General features: G+C 41.6%; 1 protein-coding gene across 1 annotated transcript in view; it reads left to right on the forward strand.

Moving 5' to 3' along the window:
* The window catches only part of COL5A2 (collagen type V alpha 2 chain), a 201602-nt gene that overhangs the window by 125413 nt on the left and 52557 nt on the right, over positions 1–23632 (forward strand). Inside the window, exons 8-17 of the mRNA XM_020802855.3 lie at positions 5041–5118; positions 7052–7096; positions 8005–8058; positions 8338–8391; positions 9861–9914; positions 13652–13705; positions 13845–13898; positions 15724–15768; positions 16331–16384; positions 17912–17956. Coding sequence (XP_020658514.2) covers positions 5041–5118; positions 7052–7096; positions 8005–8058; positions 8338–8391; positions 9861–9914; positions 13652–13705; positions 13845–13898; positions 15724–15768; positions 16331–16384; positions 17912–17956 — 537 coding nt within the window. The remainder of the gene's footprint in view (positions 1–5040; positions 5119–7051; positions 7097–8004; positions 8059–8337; positions 8392–9860; positions 9915–13651; positions 13706–13844; positions 13899–15723; positions 15769–16330; positions 16385–17911; positions 17957–23632) is intronic.

The raw sequence follows: 23632 nt of genomic DNA on the forward strand, positions 1-23632 counted from the left end.
ACCACTATTCCAGAACTTTGGGATTGAACAGACCAAGTCTCCATTTGTTCTTTTGAATTTTTGGGGTCCATCTCAGGCTTTGGGGTTTGTATAAATACCACAATAATCACCCCCTAGAAATCCTTCCACAGTTTCCACAATTTTATCAACAATTCAAACCCCTCATCATAAACCTCCCCTTAGATCTCCCTCCAATCTTTATCCAAATATTGTAATATAAAAATCAACTTTTAGCCCAGCAAATACAATATCAAATAGAACCGTGACGCAGTTATTTCTTCTTCTCCTGGGTTCAGCAAGCTTCTGTTATTAGACACACGTGGTCTGCAGTCCGACAAACAAAACAATAATCATAAAGTCTCAAACTGTCCAGTAGATTGTCCTTGGAGCTCGTCTTGTGATCTTCATTAACCCCTTAATGCTCCTTAGTCCAGTCGGCCACGTCAGCTCCTTCTCCCGAAAACCACCAGATTCTATTATTTATAGTTCCCAAAGTCCAGAGAAGGCGAAGAGTAACGTATCCCAGCCACACTGCATCCACCGAAGTCTCTTAAATCCAGTCCGACGGTGTTGCTGTCTGGGATTCTTCTCCAGAAACATAAGATTTATTTTTCCATCTCAGACTCTCGGCTTTAGAATCAGCCTGGTGTTTTAAGAGTTCACTTGGAGAAGCTTAGTTTCGCTTTTGAGTCAGACTGATAAGATAAACCCGCCGCTGCATTTATTCTTTCAGCCAAATATTTTCATTCTTATTTCAGCTTAATGAGGCTGTTTCATAAATCAGAGGCTTCGGCTTACTTACTTGTTATATATTATTAGTTTATATTGATTGCTCTCCTCTCCCCCGGTAAAGGGTTCCTCGCGGCTCAGTGCCAAAAAATGGCGCCCGCTCCAGTCCGTGCACGGTGATTTCTTCAGAAGAAAAAAGTCCGGGTCTGCCTCCCTTTCTTCTCCTTCTGCTGCTCACCATCTGCTTCAGAGAGACTTCTTCTAGACTCTCCTTTGATCCCCGTTTCAAAAGGGGGATCCCGGGCTGGAGGGTTCCAGTTTTTTCCAGAGAGCTCTTCTCTGGAGTTGCTGGCAGTACCGCAACAAAGCCCCGCCTGCAAGTGTGCAGTTTGTTGACAGTGATTTTCCACTGACCATGGAAAAACAGGGTCCTGCCGTGACACACACTGGATTTTTCCAACTGCAGTGCATCACCCAGCTGCACCCCTAACTGGACATTAGATCTCTAACAGCATTGGTCTGTGCACTGGTCGTCTACTTATAATGCACTCTGTGTGGGGCTTCCCTTGTGGCTGACGTGGAAGCTTCAAGATGTCCAAAAAGCAGTAGCCAGATTGATTGCCGGGTGAAGAAATATGCCATATCACCGTGATCCTGGCTAGCCTGTATTGGTTACTGCTCTGTTTCTGTGCCAGACTTAAGGTGTTGGCTCTAACATGCAAAGCCCAGAACAGTTTAGGATCTTGCTACATGTCTGACCATCTTCTGCCAAGCTGACTGTCTGTCTGACCAGGTCCTCAGAGGCAATTCACCTATGAATATCAACACTTTGAGAAACCTGGAAAACAACAACCAGAAGCCGGCACATTCCTTGTGGAAGGCACTGCCATAGGAATTGTGCCAGGCACCCTCTCTCTGTGCCTTTTAAAAAGCAGGGCCTCACGGCACAGTGGTTAAACTGTAGCAAGTTAAACTCTGCTCACAGTCAGCGTTCAATACCAATAGATCTGATAGCCAGCTTGAGGTTGACTCAGCCTGCCATCCTTCTGAGGTTGGTAAAATGAGTACCTAGCCCACTCTGTGTGCGTGTGCGCGCGGGTGTGCATGTGCGTGCACATGTGTGCGTGTGCACGTGCACACACACATACACAACGTGTAGCCTGTATAATTGAAAAAGAATGCATTTTTATATTTTTGCTTTACTTTGTGTACATCCCATAGAGTAGCAGTTTGCCAGAGGGGTGGTATAAAAAATAACTAAATCACTAAATAGTGAGGTTTTAGCCTTGATTCTGGGCCCATTTCCTTGGATTTCCCTCATGGACATTTCCAGAGTCATTTGTCCCAGAAACATGTCCAACCCTCCTCCTTGTCTGTCCCACCTCTGAGGCATTGTATGCCTCCAACCCTCATCTGAGCATTTGGCCTTGAAGTCTTTCTTAGGGATACAGTGTTGCCTCACTTAATGACAATAATCTGTTCCAAGAAAATCGCCGTTAAGCAAAAACATCGTAAAGCAAAAATAAAAACCCCAATGAAACGCATTGAAACCCGTTCAGTGCATTCCAATGGGGTAAAAACTCACAGTCCAGCGAAGATTCTCCATACAGCAGCCATTTTCGCTGCCTGTATAGCGAGGAATCCATCCCTAAACACAGCGGGGAACCATTCTAATTACCTGGCGGCAATTTTGAAACCGCCAATCAGCTGTTTAAAAAACATTGTTTTGCGAAGAATTGGTTCCCGAAGGAGGGAACCGATCATCGCAAAGCGAAATTCCCCCATTTAGACCATCGTTTTGCGATCACAATTGCGATCGCCAAAAGATTGTCGTAAAGCGGATTCGTTGTAATGTGGGGCAATCGTAAAGCGAGGCACCACTGTATGTGCACTAGAGTTGCAACCCTGGTGTAAAATGTACGTGTGTTTAAAGGGTAGGAGTTTGCCTGTTCGATCTTCAATCAGGTGCTTGATAGCTGGTATTAATCACATGTGACTTGCTCCATCCCGTACTGGCAGGATTATTTACATCCAAGACTGGCAGATAAAACGTAAAAAATCTACTTCCCTCCCAGGTCCTTTTTTCACCTTTTGGCCTTCTCTGGATGTGAAGCATCAGGGGAAATCTGAGTCTCTCAAATTTTTTACTGTCACCATACTCATAGTTATGGACAGTTTGACAACTCCTCCTGGCTGACCATTATCATTCTGCTTTGTAAATCCTGGAAGCTTAAATGTCTATGAACGCATTGGCCTTGTTGATGATATTTATCATGCAATGCCCTGAAGTTATATGCTTTTTAAAAGGTCACCATTTCTGAAGATGGCATAATCTTATTTTAATGACCACAGAATTGACATCTGCCATCCCACTGACATTAAAAAAAATTGAAGTGTTTCCCTGAGAGTTGACTTGTAACCTTATGCTTTGGATGCCAGTGTAGAAGAAGCGGAGAGTTAGACATTTTGGAGGGACAGAACCGCTTCTTGTGTGTCATGATTTCAATATGCATTGATATTTACCTCAAGCCCTTGTGACTTGCCGGAAGTTTAATTAGTGCTTCTTTAATTATAAATGGTGTTTTTTTAATTAAGTTTGAAATCATCCTTCCTCACTGTTTGTGTTGCATCCTTGAGAGAGGACAGCACCATTGTTCTCAGGAGCTTGTTAGATAACAAGGTAAGAAGCAGGGAAAATTTAATTCAGGCTCATTTCTCAAACTCATGAACCTTACAGCTCAACGAGAGGATAAGACATTTTCCTTTTAATTAAACTTGGTACACTGTTGGAAATAAATGAAATGTGGGCAGTGAGTGGAAGAAGGAATGTTGAGCACAAGTGATTAATGGCCTTTGGGATCAATTATCTTCAAAGAAAGTAAATATTGAACAGTTAACAAAACTTAGGCATTGGCTCAGAAGTGAGGAAAAGGCCTCCCATTAAGTACCCTGAAGCGCTATGTCATTGAGTGGAACCTGAGTGATGGTGCATCCCTGTCCATTGGAGGTCTCCATCATACTTCTTGAGAGTCTTGCTGGTCACTCCATAGCCGTATTCAAGTATTTGCCTGAATGCACATAAGTCTAAATTGGTGGGAGGGCCAAGGGAGCACACCAGTCCCAGACCTGTAATGTGTCCCCAGACCTGGTGGTCTCCCAGATCTTTGCATGTTGAACAGAAAGGTCTGAAGTGGTCCCTGTAATCATATTCTCCTGAGTGTGCTTATAGAGCTTCTGGGACTAATGTCTTTGGGAAGGCTGTCTACCTAATTAGGAGAGTAATATAAGCGCATTTAGCTGATCATTTGAACATGACTATGGAGGCCTCTACAGACTTCCCCTGTGCAATGGGGAGGTACAGAGAGGAGAACTGCATGCACGGCCACATGCCCACTGCCCATTTAGCCATACATGTATTCCAGCAAACACCTGAATAGGACTTCTGCAGATGTTGGAACTGAGAAGCAGCCAGCCCAGTTCTCCAGAGTGTGGCATTGGTGACTGCGTAGAGCTGTGCCAGCCCCTTTTCTATTGTAGCAACTCTGAAGCAGATAAACAACTAGCACAAACATCTCTGGAGTGGGCCAGATCCCAAATAACTTTGGTAAAATCGCAGGTATTTTCCCAAGGAACATGACAATAATGTGCTGCCTGGTTAAGCCTCATGGAAGCCGGAGGCGATTTGCTTCTTGTGTTAAACTATTCAGAGGATGTTCACAGCACTACTAAATTTTTTTCTTCTTCTGTCACCTGCAAGGATTTCAGAAATTGTGTATGTGTTCACTTTCCTACTTCTGTCCATAATTCTGTCCATAATTTAAACTGCCACCTCAGTGGGATCAGCTTTTGTCCTTTTCAGGAGACGGGTGGTTGTTTTCAGTGTCTCTCGTGTTCTTTGATTCTGTATAGATCACTGCACACAAAGGACCAACTAACGACACCCATCAATCACAGTGACAGATAATCTCTCCCTTTTATCACAACAATGCACCCACAACAAAAAACACACTGATCACCACAATCACCCATCTCCTGAAAAGGACAAAAGCTGATCCCACAGCTATAAATACTCAACTATCCAAACAAACTGCACCAGAGCACAGACAGAGTTCTGACTCCTGTCTTCTGAAGATGCCGGCCACAGAAACTGGCGAAACGTTCGGAAGAACAACCTTCAGAACACGGCCAAAGAGCCCAAAAAACCCTCAACAACCATCAGATTCTGGCCATGAAAGCCTTTGAGCATACATTGCCACCTCAGTGTTCTAGGTTTTGTCTGCAGGTTAATTGCTGTTATTCTTACATTTACAGCCATTTACATCTCAGATGGCAGGGTTGGATGAAAAATCCGGACTCTCTGGTCAAATGGGGTTCATGCCCGGTGCAGTGGTAAGAGCATTTTTCTAACCTTTGTCTTTCTGTGTATCACAGTTTTTATTCTGATGTTTCACTTTGAAAATCAAATGTTCAGGTTCATTGAATGCTTGCCAAAGCAATCATACATATGAACAAGATTCTTCAGCCAAAAAAAAAAGAAAAAGTAAAAGAAGGAAACTAACAAGAGTGAAGGGGGACTAGATAGACCTTCCAATAGAAGGATTTCCCTTGTGCCACAACTAAGTAAATCTCTTTCTCTTGTTCTTATCAATTGAGCCTCAGACAGTACTAGTGGTAGTGAAAACCTCGGAAGGACTTCTCTTCCTGTCTTTAGAGAATATGCTGGTGCATCTGTAATTTTTGTAGAGTATTGGGAGGTTAGTAAAGAATGTAGTTACTGTGTTACTTCCATAAACTCCCATTTTTTCGTTGCTTTCCGCAATAAACCTGTTTGTTGGAGGCCACAGTCAAGGGAAATATGTAGTGAGTTCTGTGTACAGTGGGGTCTTGACTTGAGAACTTAATCCATATTGGAAGGCAGTTCTCAAGTCAAAAAGTTCTCAAGTCAAATCTGCATTTCCCATAGGAATGCATTGAAAACCATTTAATCCGTATCTGCTCTTTTCCATCCATAGAAACTAATGGGAAGCTGCTATTCCGCCTTCGACCACTAGAGGGGGATATTTGGTTTCTTTTTTTCTTAGGTCAAGAAAGGTTCAGGGAAGGCAGGGAAAATACAGTCCAGGCAGTACAATACCAGGCAGTCCGAAGACTGTCTCCCAATCCACTCTCTAAACACTAGGAGGAGTGAGGAAGCAGACAGGCACCCTTTTCACTGGCCAACAGTTAACTGAAAGTTCACTTTTTGCACTTTCCCTGCCTCCCACGTAGGTTTTTTTTCAGTTCTTAACTCAAATCTAAGTACTTAAGTCAAGTCAATATTTTCCTATGAGAGTGGTTCTTAAGTCAAAATGTTCTTAACTCAAGCCGTTCTTAAGTCAAGACCCCACTATATCCAGTCAGACTTCCGCCATGGATTTCTTAAACAGCCATTCCAGTGTCTTGTACAAGCCATTTTCAAAAACCGAGACTTGTCAATAGCGGTCCCATGTCAGTCTGCCTTAGCACGTTGCCATACATAAAGGGGAAAAGGAAAAAAAGAGAGGAAAAGCAAAATATTGTGACACTTAATGGATCAAAAATCCAAGTCTTTAGACATACCATGTTTCCCCAAAAATAAGACAGGGTCTTATATTAATTTTTGCTCCAAAAACATACATTAGGACTTATTTTCAGGGGATGTTTTATTTTACGGTCCTGTCATTTTCTGGTTGCTGCACAATGGTAGAGGGTGGGGTTTCACTTAACTAGGGCTTATTTTTGGGGAAGGGCTTATATTATGAGCATCCTGAAAAATCATACTAGGGCTTATTTTCAGTTTAGGTCTTATTTTCGGGGAAACAGGGTAGCACAGTATCCGAAGAAGTGAATTTTGATATGCCAGAGCTCATATGTAAATAATCCATTACTGTTTGAAATGCTATAATATTTTGAATTTTCTCCCTTTCCTTGTTTTAGTTTTCTTTTTCCACTTGGCTTTTTCCAATATAGGTAGCTGATGTTCTCCATGGTCTAGTTTCTACCATGGTGATTAATTTGTGCCACCATGATACATGCATGCACGTACACCTCCCTGCATAGAAAACAAAGCAAAGGAACTGCACTCAGATTCTTCTGTCTGGTAGGCTGGGTTTCTGTATGAAGAGAATGCTGCTGACCAAGTTTCTTATTTCTGTGAGAAATACACCTCTTTGTGAAGAAATAGGCTCATGATGCAACATCCATGAGGCAGGATCATTTCTACTACACCCCTTTGAAATGCATTTGATTCTTTTGTTCCGTCCAATCCAGCCTGTCTAATATATGTTTGTTTCCTTCCCAATAGGGTCCTGTGGGTCCAAGAGGGCCTCCAGGTCTGACAGGACAACCCGTAAGTGCCCGTTATACAAAACCTAATACTTTGGCTGCATTCAGAAGTAAAAATAAAGTAGAGTTTACCCTCATAGGAAGCACTCATTCTCCATGGAAAAGTCAGAAGACTTTCACTTATTTTTCTTTAATAACCACAGTTTAGTGTTCCACCCAAACACTTAAATGTAGCGAATTGTAACGGTGGCTTGTTGAAACAAACCAGATTCAAACTCCAAGATTTGAAGCTGGTTTTCTTCAGTAATCCATAGTTTGTTTTGATTCAGATAAAACAACAGACAAATTGAAATTGGAAGCAAATGGTTCTGGCTTTTGGTGGCCACACTGGAGAAAGTGAGAGGGGCCAGCCCATGCACCCAAGATTCTCTATGGCCTGTTGCTGTAACAACAACAACAACAACAACATCTTCTATGTCCTTGCTATTGTTTCTGGAAGACTTAGGGTGGGGGAAGGATTGCTTTCTTTAGTAAGTTATTCCAGTGTTAGCAGTGGTCAGTGGCGATTCTGATTTTATCTTCATATGGATGTATTTCTAATTATGTTGATATCACACTCTCTCTTCAAGGAGCTCAAAGGAGTTTATGCCCCGTCTCTGGGCAGTTCTCCACTTAGTGTGAGATATAACATGTATAACATATAACACATCCATCCATTCTGTGATTTATCTATTGATAATCTAATGTCTGCGATTTGGTTGGACATAGAATTATTGCCGTTGGTGCCAACTTTAGGTGAAATCTCAATAGCCCTGTAAGCGTTTGTTGGTTCCATTAGGGTCAAATGCAGCTCTCTAGATCCACAGAAGGGTTCCACAGCAGAATTAATGGGTTGCTTCTGTTTTGATATCATGCCTTTTAGAAAAAAACTGGATTTGTGACAAGTTCTAATGCATATGCTTTCTATTTTAGGGTGCGAGAGGCCCTTCGGGCCCTCCAGGGGAACCTGGGGATCCAGGAGCCATGGTAAGGACTATTTTATATACACCTTGCTTAATGTTTAGAAGAGGGGGTGAATTGCGATTGAACTATCCATTAGAAACTCTCATGGGCCCATCTTTTTTTTACAAAGATTATATGGAACAAACATGTTGACATGTTCCCTATGAAGACTTGTGTTGATTGTATAATTGTGTTGTTTACCATGCAGTTTTGAATTATTTTGATTTGTGTGTGTGTGTGGAATAATTTCCCCCTTGCCGTCACTTAATTTGTTAATTTAAGCATGTACCTTTTCTCCCCTAGGGACCAGCTGGTGTTCGTGGCCCAGAGGGTCCTCCAGGCAAACCTGGTGAAGATGTAAGTTTTATAATGCTTATCTTGATAGACCTTCAAACCATATGCTGATGGCATAATCACATATAATAATAAACGTTAGGGCAATTTTAGAAGAAGAGCACAAACCAAAACTAGCAGACGCGCCATGCCAAAGCAGCTGCCAGTCATAAAACAAGAGGCTTTCTAAATAAGGAAATCTTTACAGGTTTTTGAAAAGTTCTCAAAGAAGCAACAATATGTACTTCCGTATTCCCAGGGTATCAGAAGGAGAGTGCCACCACAAAGAAAGCTCTGTTTCCCATCACCTTGTTTACTTAATGTAAAACAGTTGCTTGGATGCAAAAATCATGCTGTTTGAATAGGAGGCTCACAACCATAGGCAAGAAAGGTTAGTTGGCTAGGCAGCCACTTCAGAGGGTATGAAATTCTCAGAGCTCTCGTTCAGAATGCCAATCATTCCCACCCTGTGGAGTGAAATGATGTCTTTATTATACTCTTTGCCCTCTTGCGACTCTCTTCCAAACTAGCTGCAGTAGGTTTGAGGAGTCTACAGTCTGTTTTTGGAGGTAGGATGGCGTCACAAGAGGGAATAGTTCCTGAAGCCTTCAAATCTCTGTCTATGTACCTCTCATTTTCTGTCTGTCTGAAGGTCTGTCTCGCTGACCTACTGGGGTATCAAAAGTGCACAGCTACTTTCCGATGCTGTGTCACTCTTAGGTGAGTTGTAGTCCAAGGCATCTAGATAATTTGGGAGAACCCAAAACGGGCAATTTTTCATTTCTTCTCTGAACCTGGGGGCTTGAAATGGGCCCGAAACCTATTAGGCCCCTAACTCCTGTAGCCCCATCTGTCCCTCAGAAAGATGCTCGTGAGCATTGGGAGATCCTCTGAAGCAAGATGGAATGTGGCACAGAGGGCTGTTATAGGGAAACTGGCAAAAATGGGATGCTTGCCTTGTATGAAAGGAAGTGGTTTTCGTAAGTGCAAAGTTGCCACTGACTGCAAGTTAGTGTGTGTACTCAGTCTGTGGAGCAGTGAAAGCACATTTCCCTGCTGCTCCCCAACAGAGCCAGCTGCTACACAATGAAATAGCTTATATGGCCATGCCCATGACTGGATTCTAGTAAGTGTTTGTATTCAGCCTGCATCTAGAAACTATTTGTGTCTTGACAAACTGAACGGAAGAGAGAACTTCTTTATTACTAGTTGCTAATGAACTGCTTCCTTGTTAATTGCTTTATGTTCCTATTTTTCTTTGCATTGTTAGAATGTATATCTTGGTTAAGAAAAGCATCACAGTTCAATTACAAAATGCTTCAAAGAAAAATTAAGATGTCCCCAAGCATGTATTTTATGATGTCGTGTTAGACAATGGGAACTCCTTGATTAGGGTATACATTTACTGATAAGTAGATGGTTGGTTGGTTTGAGAATGCCGTAAATAGTAACATAAAAGCAAGAGGTTACTTTATCTTTTTCCCTCTGTTTAGGGTGAACCTGGCAGATCAGGACAACCTGGAGAAGTTGGATTCTCAGGATCTCCAGTACGTTTTATTGACATTAATTAATTAATTCGTTTATTTGTTTCTGTGTGTGTGTGTGTGTGTGTGTGTGTGTGTGTGTGTGTGTGTGTGCGTGCGTATGTATGTATGTATGTATGTATGTATGTATGTATGTATGTATGTATGTATGTATGTATGTATGTATGTATGTATGTATGTATGTATGTATGTATGTATGTATGTATGTATGTATGTGGGGACAAGCCCTACATTAAAATCCTGGTGCCACAGAAGTCAATGGACAAATTCTGAAATGAGTCCTAAGCTCTGCTTAGGCTATTAATGTGGCACCAGCGAGTAAGAAAACAGCAAGAGACCTGCATTGTATGTAGCACTTGATGGGCATGGACCCAACATTTTTCTGGTGTTGAGAGTGTGCAAGTTTCTTGAGGTGGTGTTCCAAGGGTGTGTGTGGAGGGGAGGGGTGTAAGTAAAAGGCAAGAGTGGAAAGTCTTTTCCTTGATTGAAATTGGCCCCCAGCTGTGTTGAAGTGATGTACCCATTCAGTTAGTTCCATGTGATTCCCATAGCGAAACAGTGGTGGGGGTACATTGAAATGTGTACCTGGTCTATGTCAGCAATGAGTACAGTACATTTGTGGATTTCGTAATATAGCCATAACTTGGCACTGGCCTTCGTTGTGTCTAGACAGACTTCCCCAGCACCCCATTGAAGCCCAGAAGTTTACCACCTTGATCAAGTTTACTTGATCTTCCTCATACAAGTGTAAATTCTCAGTGGGGCTCTGGACAAGCATTCTAAAATGGTAGGCTGACTGATCAGTTCGGCTCATATCAAGAATGGAACACAGTTATTTTGAAACTTTATAACAATGGGTAACCATCTGATACTACTCCAGGTATTTGTAAAATTGACTGACCTGGTAGTAAAGTTTTGGAAGTAATTGGATTTCGTTGATTTCTTTCTTTTTTACCTTGGGAAAAGAGAAGAGAATTTTGAAGTCAGTAATTGCAATTTCAGACTGGCCGTGTTGATTATTTTTTAGACAGTATTATATGGTGAGAGAGATTACCTCTTAAACGGTGCCCTATGTCTCATATAGATAATGCACTCGTCTCTGTGAAAAATCAACAGGCAATCACAAGGCATTGTTGTGTTCTGCTTTTTACCAGCTGTAGAACTACTTTTAATTTCCACAATTCTGTCTTTTTCTTCAGACTGTCATTCATGTCTTTGTTGGAACCTATTGCAGTTATTTGTTTAAAATATAAACTTACGAAGTAAAATGTTGTCTATATTCAAATACGATGCTCTACCATAGAAAGTTCAAATGTTCACTGTAGACGTGATAGCACACCAGGCTTCTATAAATGTCTCTGTTTATTTACCATTTCTCTCAGCTTCTACCCTTCTTTTCTTCCTTTTTGTTCCCCTGAGTTCCCTCTAACATTTACCCAGAGTCCCAGCTCTCACTTCTGTGTAAAGCTATCTATTACACTTCAGTGTGATTATTAGTTTCATTGAAGACTATTATTTTGACAACATTATTTTGACAACATTTGTAGAGCTTTATTACACTTGGTTTGCCATAGCACAAGAAACTTAGGACCCTTCCAGACAGAATTATTTGTTCCACCTCTCACTTTTCTCCTTAGAAAAATGACGTCTCTTCTCTGTTAGAAATGCATACCACTTTGAGAAATCTACTAAGAAATATTTAACAACTTTGCTTAAGGTTTTCTGCTGCAGGAGTTTAAATTTTTTTTTGAGTGCCAGTTGAAAATTACTGATGGGAGGCTGTCACCACAGATATTAACTGCAAATGGAAAGTGCTCAATCGATAGAAAATGGAACAAAAAATAACCTGTGCTTTCTGGAGGCATAAAAGGAGTACAAAGTCACAAAAAAAAAACCCCATACTGTATGAAGTGAGATAAGAGAAATGTCATTGGGAGGGTGGGGAAAATATTAGTAGCATTGCTGCAGAACTTGGTACTTAAGGAGAACAAATGTTCTTTCTGAAGGAGTCCTAAACGAGGCTGAGGCGTATTCATTTATATACGGCTTTTTCAGCTTTCTCTTGCTTCAGGCAAGCCAAACAAAAGTTAAAGGAGCTCCATTTTTTCTGTTTGCTCTTTGCTGTTAACTCTGTGAAATAGTTTTCTGAAGGCTAACATTACATGAAATTTCAGGGCCAAAACTCAGGGCCAGGGTTTGGGTCTTTGTGAACTCACAGAAGCAAGGAATGGGAAGGAAGGAAGGCCAACACACTTACAAATAACTTTTCACTGAGCCTGCAAGCCCTGGTGCCAACAAGGATGGGCAGAGTTGAGTGTGGAGAGTTTTAAAGCTACCTCACAACCAAAAATCAAACTTTGTTCTCATCCTCTGGTGTTAGTTCCCTTGAGATTTGTCTCCTTGTTCAGAGACTTAGGGAACAGCCTTAATTCCCTGGGCTAGCGATGGTCACACAGCCTCTGTGTGACTCCTAAGGCCTTGAGACATTTAATCTTAATCACTTTCTTCCATATATAAGCAATCTTCCATATATAAGCAATCTTTATAAACAAGAAGGAAGGTAATGTCTTTTTGAGATTTGTCTCCTTGTTCAGATAATTAGGGAACAGCCTTAATTGCCTGGGCTAGCAATTGTCACACAACCTCTGTGTGACTCCTAAGGCCTTGAGACATTTAATCTTAATCACTTTCTTCCATATATAAGCAATCTTCCATATATAAGCAATCTTTATAAACAAGAAGGAAGGTAATGTCTTTTAAGGAATGCATTTGGCATTGATCCTTTCGATGAAAATTATTTGTTAATGAAGTCCAAAATAAAGCAATTCCCAAACAAAGGGCATTTTAATAATATTTCTACTGTATTTTAAGGAAATATCTCATTGAGTGATGCTAACTTTAGTATTAATATGATTTAGTGTTCCCTTGCTGCAGTATAAAATGTCAAGGGATTTTATACTGCATCAAGGGATCCCCAAGCCAGCTTGACTTTTTTTTCAGTGTTTTCTGAGGCACTATCTGAGCTAGGTTCAGGGTAGAACACTGACAGATTTGTTATTTTAAAAAAATGCCTTAGGGTTCGTTATCCTCCGAATGATCACCTAACAGATTTGTTTAGAGAATGTCAAATATATGTTGGTAATCTTGATAAGAAACATCTCTTCCTATGTGAAAAATTTTAATGGGAACCTTTTTTGTTTGTTTCTGCACGTAAAAAGATTTTTTTTCCATTATGTTGTAGTGGTTTTATGAAGAGCCATCATTTTGGATTATTGAGCATGTTGAGGTGTAACTTGGGAACTCGGTGTTCTCCTCTTCCCTGAGCTGTCCAACTCTCTGTATAACTTTGGGAGAGTCACTGTCTGCAAATCTGACAAGGCTGTTGTGTGAGGATGAAGTGAGAAAGGAGAGTCAGGCTTGTTGCCTTAGATTCATTTCCAAGGTGCAAGACGCAGTTTGGTGAAAGGAAAATGTGCAAACATCCATACGCAACTTTGAGACATGTGCATGAACATATCTTCACGAATGAAGGAAACTTGCAGGGAAATGCTTACATTTTTTTTTAAAAATGGCCACTAAAATGTTGAAGAGTTTTCATGTAGGAAGAAAAATGTTGCGTGATCTGATATGGATGTGGAACTTGAACAGCGTGAGAAAGATGGTGGGATGTTTAGAGATTTGAGACCATTTTTCACATTCTTATGGCTGATGAAACTGTGGGTTGTTTCCTCCTGTTTTAGGGTGCTCGAGGTTTTCCTGGTGCGCCCGGTCTTCCAGGTCTGAAAGGCCATAGGGTAAGCGTGAATATATCTGGGTTCATGTCCAAAGACCTCAACCCTACCTTTTCTGTTAACACTTAAATTTATAATGGCTATTTGCTTCTATTCTTCTTTGTTTGGATATGTTTTCAAAACTCTCGCATTTGTGGCACAGGGGCATAAAGGACTTGAAGGCCCTAAAGGTGAAATTGGAGCCCCAGGATCTAAGGTAATTTTTTCTTTGCCCATTTGCTTTCCAAAGGAAATGGCATTTTTCTCTTGTAGGAATTTAGAAGGTTGAAATATTATGACTAAGGACCTTTGAAGCAACAAAGCCTGATCCACCCCATTCGGCAGTCTCTCCACTGTCTTTGTTTTATTGTCATTATACCACATGATAGTTCAATGATAGCTGATGGTTCTTCCCATTCCTCTTGTGCCAAGAGACATCTCTTGGGCTAGGAGGCAACAGCATGTGCTGAGAGACATCTCTTCAGCTTTGTGGGCAGGGTTCCTAATGCCCTTCTCTTTATAACCTACGGTGTGAAACCTAGAGAAGGAACATCCGCTTTTCTGTGGACGTGTCTAGTTCCAAGATGAGAAAGATGTGGAGAAGAGTGGTTTAGTCACCTGTTTCCTCCTTCTCCATTTCCCAAGAACTTTACCAGAGACTTCCTCCCTCACACCCACAATTCTCTCTTACGCAGAACCTGGAAAGTTGCTTTTAAGAAGAATGAAAGCAATGGCATACTGAAGCTATCCATGGTTGGGCACTGATGAAAGGATGGCCGGGGACCCATCATGTCAGTGTATCTTAACAACAGCTTTCCAGGGTCTTGTCCTTGGTCCCTTCTAGCATAGCCTTCTTCAGCAGAGCCCCATGACAGAATTAGTCTTCAAGCTTTCAGGATTCATAGCAGAAAAAGGATTTTCCTGTTAGCTCTGCATCTTGCTAAGAGGAAGCTGCTTGAATTGACCTCCATGTGGTGGCTGTTACACTTCAGCACCTATAACGCACATGGCCCTACCATAACAAAAAATAATGTAGCGCCTCTTCTGGATTTTCCTGGGAATGCTGTGGAAACTCTCTAACCATGGGAGAGACTTTAAATAGTTGACTGCTTTATCTATATTCTGTGGATACTGTGTAGAGCAGAATCAAGTGACTTTCCTTCTGGCATTTCTGTGGTACAGACGATCCTTAAGCAGTGCTCTTTTCCCCATGAAAGTAGACTTTGAAAAGCAAAACAGGACAACCTGATGTGGTAAAGCATTTCAATGTAATGGCTTATTTCTTTATCAGTATCAGAGTATATTCATTGACGCATTTACTGAGTTTATGTCTAGCTAGCACCTTCTAGTGACTAGGGTATCCACAGCTGCCCCAAGCAGAGTGTGGAAAAGTTTCTTTTATGGAGTAAAAGCCGAAACTAAGCTTAAGCTGAAATTCTGTTGTGTAGTATATTGAGTCACAACCACAGTAGCTCCATTTGCATGAGTAGAATTTGCTCATGGAGGAGTTGACTCACCAAATCCTCACTGGTTCAGGGGGCCTACCCTGATTGTGACTTGCTTTGTTAAGGAACAGGATTTCACCCTTAGAGCGCCATAGCTGCCACAACCACTGTCCGTTCTGGCTCAAAGATTGTGGGAGTTCTGATTTTTTTTTTTAAAGCAAGTATTTCCCAGCTCTCATCCCAATTTTCTGTAGTGGAGTTTTGGGGGCATGTATAAGACAGTTTCACTTGGAACAGCAAAAAATAAGAAAAAAGGGGCGGAGCCATGTGGTCCTTATACACAAGAATGGTTGATACCTTTATTCGACCTCTGCTGTGTGGATTTTTAGTGGTCCGGATAGAGAGACATCACCCATCCTCTCGTTCACTTGGAACAGCAGTTTACAGTTACCTCAGGATTTGGAATGAAAATGGCTTTCTTCTCTCTCACGACTGCAGGATGGAACTGTGGCTTCCTCCTGGCAATGGAACTGCAATGAGTAAATTTGAACGCAAGTTGATTTAGCATGGTTACTCTCGTTTTGATTCAATTTATAGGGTGAACCTGGCCCACCAGGTCAGATGGGGTCAACTGGTCCTTTGGTGAGTATCATCTGCATTATTCATGGTTCTTGTCCTTGCTTTCTACTTCCATGTTATTCTGGTGCTTTATTTGTTTTGTTTCACTGTTATCCCACCTTTCTCACAAAAGTGTGGCGCTCAGAGCGGCTTGCTAAAAAATTAATTTGAAAAGTCAAGATAAAAACACCAAACTTTATAATATTAAAATGCTATTAAATGCTAATGTGAAAACAAAACTGAATTAAAAGCAATGTAAAGGCACATCTTTATAATGTTGAAATGCTGTTAAAATGCAATATTAAAACAGAGTTGAAATCAAAGCAAACTATAAGCACCCACCCATTAGAAGTCCTTTTCTCAACTTTAATGAGGAGAATCCTATGTATATTTGTATGATAGTAGAAACAGAATCAGTCTAATTGCTGAAGAAATAACTAAGGAACATTTTGATTTCTCAGATCAACCTTCCTTGCTGTCATTTAACTGTGTATTCCTTTTGATCATCACTCCGCGTCTGACATCAGCTTATTACAATGCTTTTTCTTTCTTCCTTTTATTTTTATTTTTTTATTTTTGGCTGTAGGGTCCCCGTGGAATGGCAGGAGAAAGAGGACGCATAGGACCCCAGGGTGCTCCAGTAAGTTACATTTCCTGGCATTCTTGTCCAGTCTTTGGCTCTTCCTGTTGCCTTATATCTCTCTTGGCCTCATAGCCCTGGCTTACCCTCTTGCCTTAAAGCCATAGCAGCTGCATCTCTTTGGGGGCGGGGGCGGGGGGGCGGTCTTTGACCCTTCTAAGGCTTTCCCCCCTCCTCCCTAGGACAAAATATGTAGCGTAATATTCTCAGCAGATATAGCATATTTAATTTACTTCTGCTTTGCATTTATAATACAGCTAGTTTGTGGTCTGAGCAGAAGGTGGGGTACTTTACCCCAAATTTCTGGCATAAGACCCCCTTCTCATACCACAAGCTGTCTACATTAAATATGTACCTTTGTGAATGGCTGCTTCTTGAAAGGATCACTTTTCTGCCAGACATCTCTGCAACCCATCAAGCTTCTATTTGCTTTGTACAGTGACAGTGTAAACAGAACAATAGTGGTGTTTGATGGAAACAGTTGGCCGGCATCTGCACTTGGCTGCAGGTTGTCTGAGGCGCAATCAGGTTCAGAGCAAGTGACCTTTCAGGGACCTCACATTTCCTAATAGAGACACCAAAAACAAGAAGGGGCAGCCTCTTCCCATACATAAACAAACCACAGTACAAGGAAGATTGACAGATAAGCCTGTTGAATTCAGGACAGATTGTGTCTGTATTAAAGACTGGGGTTGTTAAGACACGCGTGTGACATTAATGCTCTGGGCATCACTGGAGGTGATCAATTTCAAGCCATGGAAACCTCTCCCTTCTTAAAGACCAGTGACATGGGGCCACTCTTTTCTATATCCAGCTACTTCAGTAGCACCTTGGGGCAAAATGGGACCTTCCATCCAATGGCAAATAGTTGCAGTAGTGATACCGTGCCAGGAGAGGTAATGGATTTCAGGCCCCATAAAGTGGCAATTTGGGATATTTTCCTTGAGAGATGGGCTCCTGGCAGGTTCACAGGCTTCAGCTGATGTCCTTCTTTGCCAGGCCTTCAAGTATGAGATTTTTTGAGTTTTGCAGTATTTTCTCATTGAACATGAAACACGAGAGAGATGTTTCAGACTATCGGACAGAGGTGCGGTCAGAATCATAGAATCGTCATAGGATTGGAAGGGACCTTGGAGGTCTCAATAGTCCAAACCACCACCATCCCCACCCAAGGCAGGAGACTTCAGACCATCGCAGACATCTGACTCTCCAGTTTTGAGGGGGCTAGAGTTCCTGTATCATTAGCCTTGCTGAATTGGACCAAGGGGAGGCATAAGCCAAAACCTTTGGAAGGCTGAAAGCTTCTTGCCCCAGCTATATAATCTGGACCAGTGAGGGCATTACAACGAGAGGTGCAAGTGGTCCTGTTTTCACTTGCCGTAGCCAGGGCTGTCACTTCCCTGCCCCAACATTGGGGCTGTAAAGGTTAAGACCTTGAAAGAGTGTCGTTGATACAGCTCCATTAAGAAATATAACAGGTTTTAAAGCAATTTTGGTCATCTAACCTAGATTTGTTTGTTTGTTTAGGGTGGTCGTGGTTCTCATGGTATGCCAGGGAAACCAGGGCCCATGGTAAGTACCTCACTCCCACTTTTCTTTATATTTTCCCCCAACTTGTCCTTTGTGTCAAGTCACATTACATTAAAATAAGGAAGCAAAATGAACTTTGGACATTTGCAGTTGTTACTGAATCCTTTTGTCATGACTGTTCAACATCCTGGAACTTAAGATTTTTTGGGATGACTTCGAGTGGTACAGGTCGTAGGAGTTTGTGGTAGAATTTATGTCTCTCTGAAATGACTGGGAAGGCCCACAGGCTTGACAGTACCACAGAACTGGGGCCAGACTATGCTCCTGTCTGCCTGTCCAGCTCTGAGTTCCTATCAAACCATGGCAAACCAGCAGTTATATAAATCTGAGGTAACTCCTCACCAAGGTGGATGGATATTGAATATGTAACCTAATTGACTCACAGTGATGGTCGTGTCTACTTTGCACTCATCTTGTGTCACTCGTTCTCAAAAAGACTGAGCATTGCTCAATTAAGGAAAATAATTCTGAAAGAATATATATTTTTGTGTGTTCTTCTTATCCATCTATCTGGGGAACTCAAATTACATTCATATTACTATACATTCATTCTAATACAATATTTACGGCCTGATTGCTAGAGAAGGGGGTCTTCCACAGTAACTTGAAGTTTTAAAAAAGTGTAGCATACAGAAGGTTATGATTATTGATAAATAAACTTATTGATTATTGATAAATAAACTAAATAAAAACAAAAATAAACTTGCACGACCTGTTTCAAATTCACTTCTGGTCATAGCACTGTAATCCAACAGAAGGGAACACCTTCTGCTGTGTAGTTCTCACGTTTTGTGTCACAGGACAGAATTTAAATAATGCATGATAATCAAACTGTTGATCTCTGTTAACATTTTAAGCTGAGGATCACTTTGTTTTATATCTATTTATTTATGTGGATATTTTACGAAACACTCCACATCATAGTCTCAGGGCAGGGAACAATAAATATGTAATAAAGTTAAAATAAAATGCTGTCATAAAGCAGGAAAGGTTGGTACCTTCATAAAACTGACTGAAGATTTTAATATGCATAGTGGAAAGTTTTGGCTTTCCACATAAAATAAGTGCCTTGTGTTCAGGCACTTAGTGCTCAAGATGTTGCAACAAAGGGTTTTATCTTATATGGAGCGAGAAATGCCTGGTGTTCAAGCTGGATTCTGGAAAGGAAGAAGCACTTGAGATCATATTCCAAATATCTGCTGGCTGATGGAGCGCACCAAAGAATTTCAGAAGAAATCTCTGCTTTATAAACTACAGCAAAGCCTTTGACTGTCTGGATCATGAGAAATAGCTATGGGTTGTTCTCAAAGAAGTGGGTGTGTCTCAGCGCTTAATTGTCCTGTTGAGCAACTTGTATTGTGGCCAAGAAACTACCATTAGAACAGAATATGACAAAGTTGTCGGACAAGGGTGCTTTTTATCCCCTTATCTGTTCAATCTGTACGCAGAACGTGCTATACGATTTAAGATATGCAGATGACACCATCTTACTGGCAGAAAGTGTTAATATTTGAAATTTTGTGTTTCATTAGAATTTGAAAGGATCATGGGGGATGGAAGAAAAAAGCCTCAAAAACTAAAGTGCCGTTTAAAATTATGGCTTGGAACTGCTACTATAAGTAATCTCATAAACCATCTAAGTAGACCCAAAACAGTGGACCACAAATCAAGGTTACAGAATTTGTAAACAATGACAGCTAAATGTCTGAATATTTTTCATTGAGATAGGGCTACCTTTCAGAAGACTATAAATATTTTAAACCTAGGCCATGTTGGCCATCTTAAACTTGAATAAATATAGCAAATGTAGATGAATACTGCCAGAGAAGGACAGACCTGTTCAAAGGCTTTTTAAAAAACTGCATTTGAAATGTATTACCCAGATGAACGGTGGCATTTGGGCAGGAAAGAATCCACCGATAAGCGGAATTATTTCATCAACTGCACGGTTCTAGCTCACAGTTTTAATAAAAAGTGTAAGATAAAAGAGTAAGGGGAATCAGAATATAAAAAAGGCATAAAAATAGTGTGAACAACAGTTTCTGTTGATACAGCGGGTAAAGGATTTTTTTTACCACTTATAGGAAGAATTTCTCATAGAAAGTGACTGACTGACTGACTGATTGACTAAATAAATGAATTATGATTTCTAATAACAATCATTGAAGTCAAGGTGCATGTGGCAAGGATATCATCACTGCAGACCGAAAGCTCTGGTCTGCCCTACCTCAGTCTGCACGGCACTTTGATCTCCAGATGTTAGTTAAATATCTCAGCGAGGGTCCTATTTATTTTGGGATCACGCCAAGAATGAGTTTGGCCACATCTACAAATCCAAGCCCATGGAAGACCTGGGAATCTCAAATTTTGAGGGCCCTTGTCTTTAGATCCATCTTCTCAGTTTCAGCTAGTTCTGGGAAGAGATGGATTTCGATGAGGACCAAATGGTAGCTGTTGGGATAAATGGCAAAGTAATGATTTGGAAAACTTTAGTTTTTTGAAGAGAGTGAAATTTTGTGACAATTAGGTAAATTAGACAATTTAGGTAAATTACTGCACTATTCAGCATGTACAATATTTATATTGTGTCTAAAAATTTTATTGAATAAGACCTAGATTCAGAAAATTCACTGTGTAACTTGTATAGTGACTTTTCAACAACAACAACAACTATAACAACAGAACTGCAGAGCTGAAAGAGACCCTGTGGATCATTGAGTCCAGCCCCTTTCAGGAAAGCCCAGAGGGGAATCAAACTCCCAACCTCTGCTTCTGCAACCCGAGACCTAAACCACTGAACCAACCACCAGTTACCTAAATCGTCATCATAATCATCTTAGAACTGTAGAGATGGAAGGGACTGTACAGATCACCGAGTCCAGCCCCTGGTGGGGAATACCACTTCCAACCTCTGGCTCCACAACCACCAGCAGTGAAGCAGTGTGGATTTTAAAGCAGCCTTTCTCCTGCCTACACTCATGAATTCCAGAAATAAAATAAAGCAAAGCAATCATTTCTTCTCCCTTTCTTATCAGAGTAGAGCTGCAGCAAAATAACTCCTCCAGGACCCACTGGGGCAAGAAACATCAGGCTGCTGATCCACCCAATCCGGGCCATGAGCACATGAGTTCATTGGCTAGTCCAGAGCCTCATTGGAGGCCCTGAGAGATGAATTTTCCATAATAATCCATTAAGTGGACTTGCTGCTCTTGCCTTCCAGACCTTGGCTGCCCCCGTCTCCCCTGTTTCTTCTTTATGGGTGGTGAAATTTCAGCCTTGTCACCCTCCTGTACCTTTAAGAGGACAGTTTGGGTGCTTGTTTCCCTGCATATCTTTCTAGGGCTTATCTGTTGGAATTCACAAAGAGGAAACTGAGACAGTAGATGAGAGGAAATGAACTGCCAATGCCACCCCGTGGACTGGACTGGCAGCGGTAGTCTGGCTAGTAATAATCTGATCCGAATGGGCCAGCGCCCCAGTTGCCCTGAGAGATCAACTTCCACTGCTCAGGGCACTCCCCTGCACAAATTTACCATTTAAGAGCACACTTTGAGTTTGATGCCCTGCTCCCCGACTCCCCCAGGACAATTTGCATATTACTTACAATTGGTGCACACAGGGTAAAAGCAATGGCTGCTCAATAATGATCATTCTGGGGAGAAAAATCTTAAAACAAGAAAACCTTGGAATGTAAGCATTAAAAACAAGCAAGCAAGCAACCTCATAGTTATTGCGAAATGGGAGTTCTAGATTAAATGTTTCTGTTTCCATTTATCCATGAAATGTGTTGAAACAGATTCAGCATGACATCTGTTTGGCAAAAATCTATGGCACCGTCCCTAAACATGTCAGGAGGGATTGGACAGCTTCACAGTGAAACATGTACTTGTAGGAGTTGAAGGGTGCGATTGGAATTCACAAGTGACGCAGCTACCGCAAACAGGAGTGCCTGAAGGCTGGCATTCCGCTTGAAGTCAGAGAAAGTATTGGGAGACAATTGCTCGTGGCCAAAATAGGATTTGGGGTGTTTTCCTAAATACACCAGCATCAAAAGCTGCCTTATAGGGAAAGAGACACTTGGTCCGTCTACTCGGTGCTGTCAGGTCATCAGCTGTCCAGGGTTTAGGGTGGAATTCTTCCCTAGCTCTGACTTGGAGTTTCTGGTTTTTGGATCTAGAAAACATGGCATGTGCAATGTCTCCTTGCCAGCACAGCTCTTTGGATTTTCCTGGTGCTCTCACATCCAAGTACTGACCATGCTCAAGCCTGTTTAACTTCTGAAATTAGATACCATGAGGTGTGTTCGAGATGATGCCAGGGTGGAACAGTGAGAAACCCTGAGCAAGTAGGATCTGCAAGAAGAGAGCAAGCAGTCAAGCGCTCAGTCAGCAAATGTTCTAAGAGTTGTAACTAAAAACAAACACGCACACCAGAATTTTGCCAAAACTGAATAAAATGCAGTACATTGAAGGGCAAGTTATCTTGTCATTATTAATAGCTTCTGGAATAGACTCTTACTCTTTCAGAAACTATCACAGGAACTATTTTATAGAGTGTTTCCATCCTCCTCTTTGGGAGAGTGCCACGGCAGCAAACACAGAGAAAAGGAGACCACTGGGGCATAACGAACATTTTGAAGGGGCAGCGAGTATTTATGAGTGCTGTGAACCACTGCCCAGATATTGTCTAGACAATCTATTTCTTTGGCTAGGTGTCTTGGAGGACCGTTAAAAAAAAGTTTCCCACCAAGAAGTTTGTTATGATAGTAAACAGCCAAGTATTTCTGGAGCACAATAAACCAGGTCTCCCTGCCATCTTACTTCACATTCCTGAGCCAGTTCTCTGACTTAAGAGAGCAGATGGTGGTCGCCAGGGTGATCTGGACTTATTCGTGCATGATGCCAGAGGTGTAAGAAAAACTTCCTCATGTTCCATTCTCAGCTTCCAGTGTTACAACTGAATCCTAGCAGAGTTGAAGTACCGTAGACAGCTGCTGGTATGCTACTACTACGGACGTCACCGACAAAGATCTAGTTTCATGAAACCTGGCTCTGTCATATACTTCTGTTACATGGTTTGATGTTCTGGAGCAATAGTTTCTAAACTTATGTTGTGTTCCTGGCCAGAGCTTCTGGGAGCTGCTGCCCAAGAACACCTGGATTACCAAAGATTGAAGAACCAACGTTTTGTAGTCATCTTTAAGGTATAGCCAGCTGGGCTGGGCTGTTGAGCAGGACAAAGACAATGGCAAGGCAGGGAGGGAAAGGGATTTAACCTTTTATCGTTACACAATCCATGTTGGAATCTCTCCCTTCTTGCACATCTTCTGTTCACAACAGATGTGCAGGAAGAGGTTGATCCCAACCTGGTAGGTTCTCAGTGGTATCCAAAGCAATCAGCGCTCCCAGTTTCTGTCGAGACTATGGCTGGACGAAGAGTTTAAGCACCCAGCAGTAGGGACATCTTGTTAACTGAGCCAAGGGTGGGATGTTTCAGCCCAGCATTTCACTGGACAGCCACCCCAAACACAGATACTCTGGTCATGAGATACCCATGTGCCATAATACAGTCCCAGTAGGACTCAGCCATCACCACACTGGCTTTATTGTTGTTGTTGCTGTTAAAGAAAAGAAACTTTTGAAGCAAAGTGATAAAAAT

Source organism: Pogona vitticeps, chromosome 1 (assembly GCF_051106095.1).
Source record: "Pogona vitticeps strain Pit_001003342236 chromosome 1, PviZW2.1, whole genome shotgun sequence".
Taxonomy (NCBI): domain Eukaryota; kingdom Metazoa; phylum Chordata; class Lepidosauria; order Squamata; family Agamidae; genus Pogona; species Pogona vitticeps.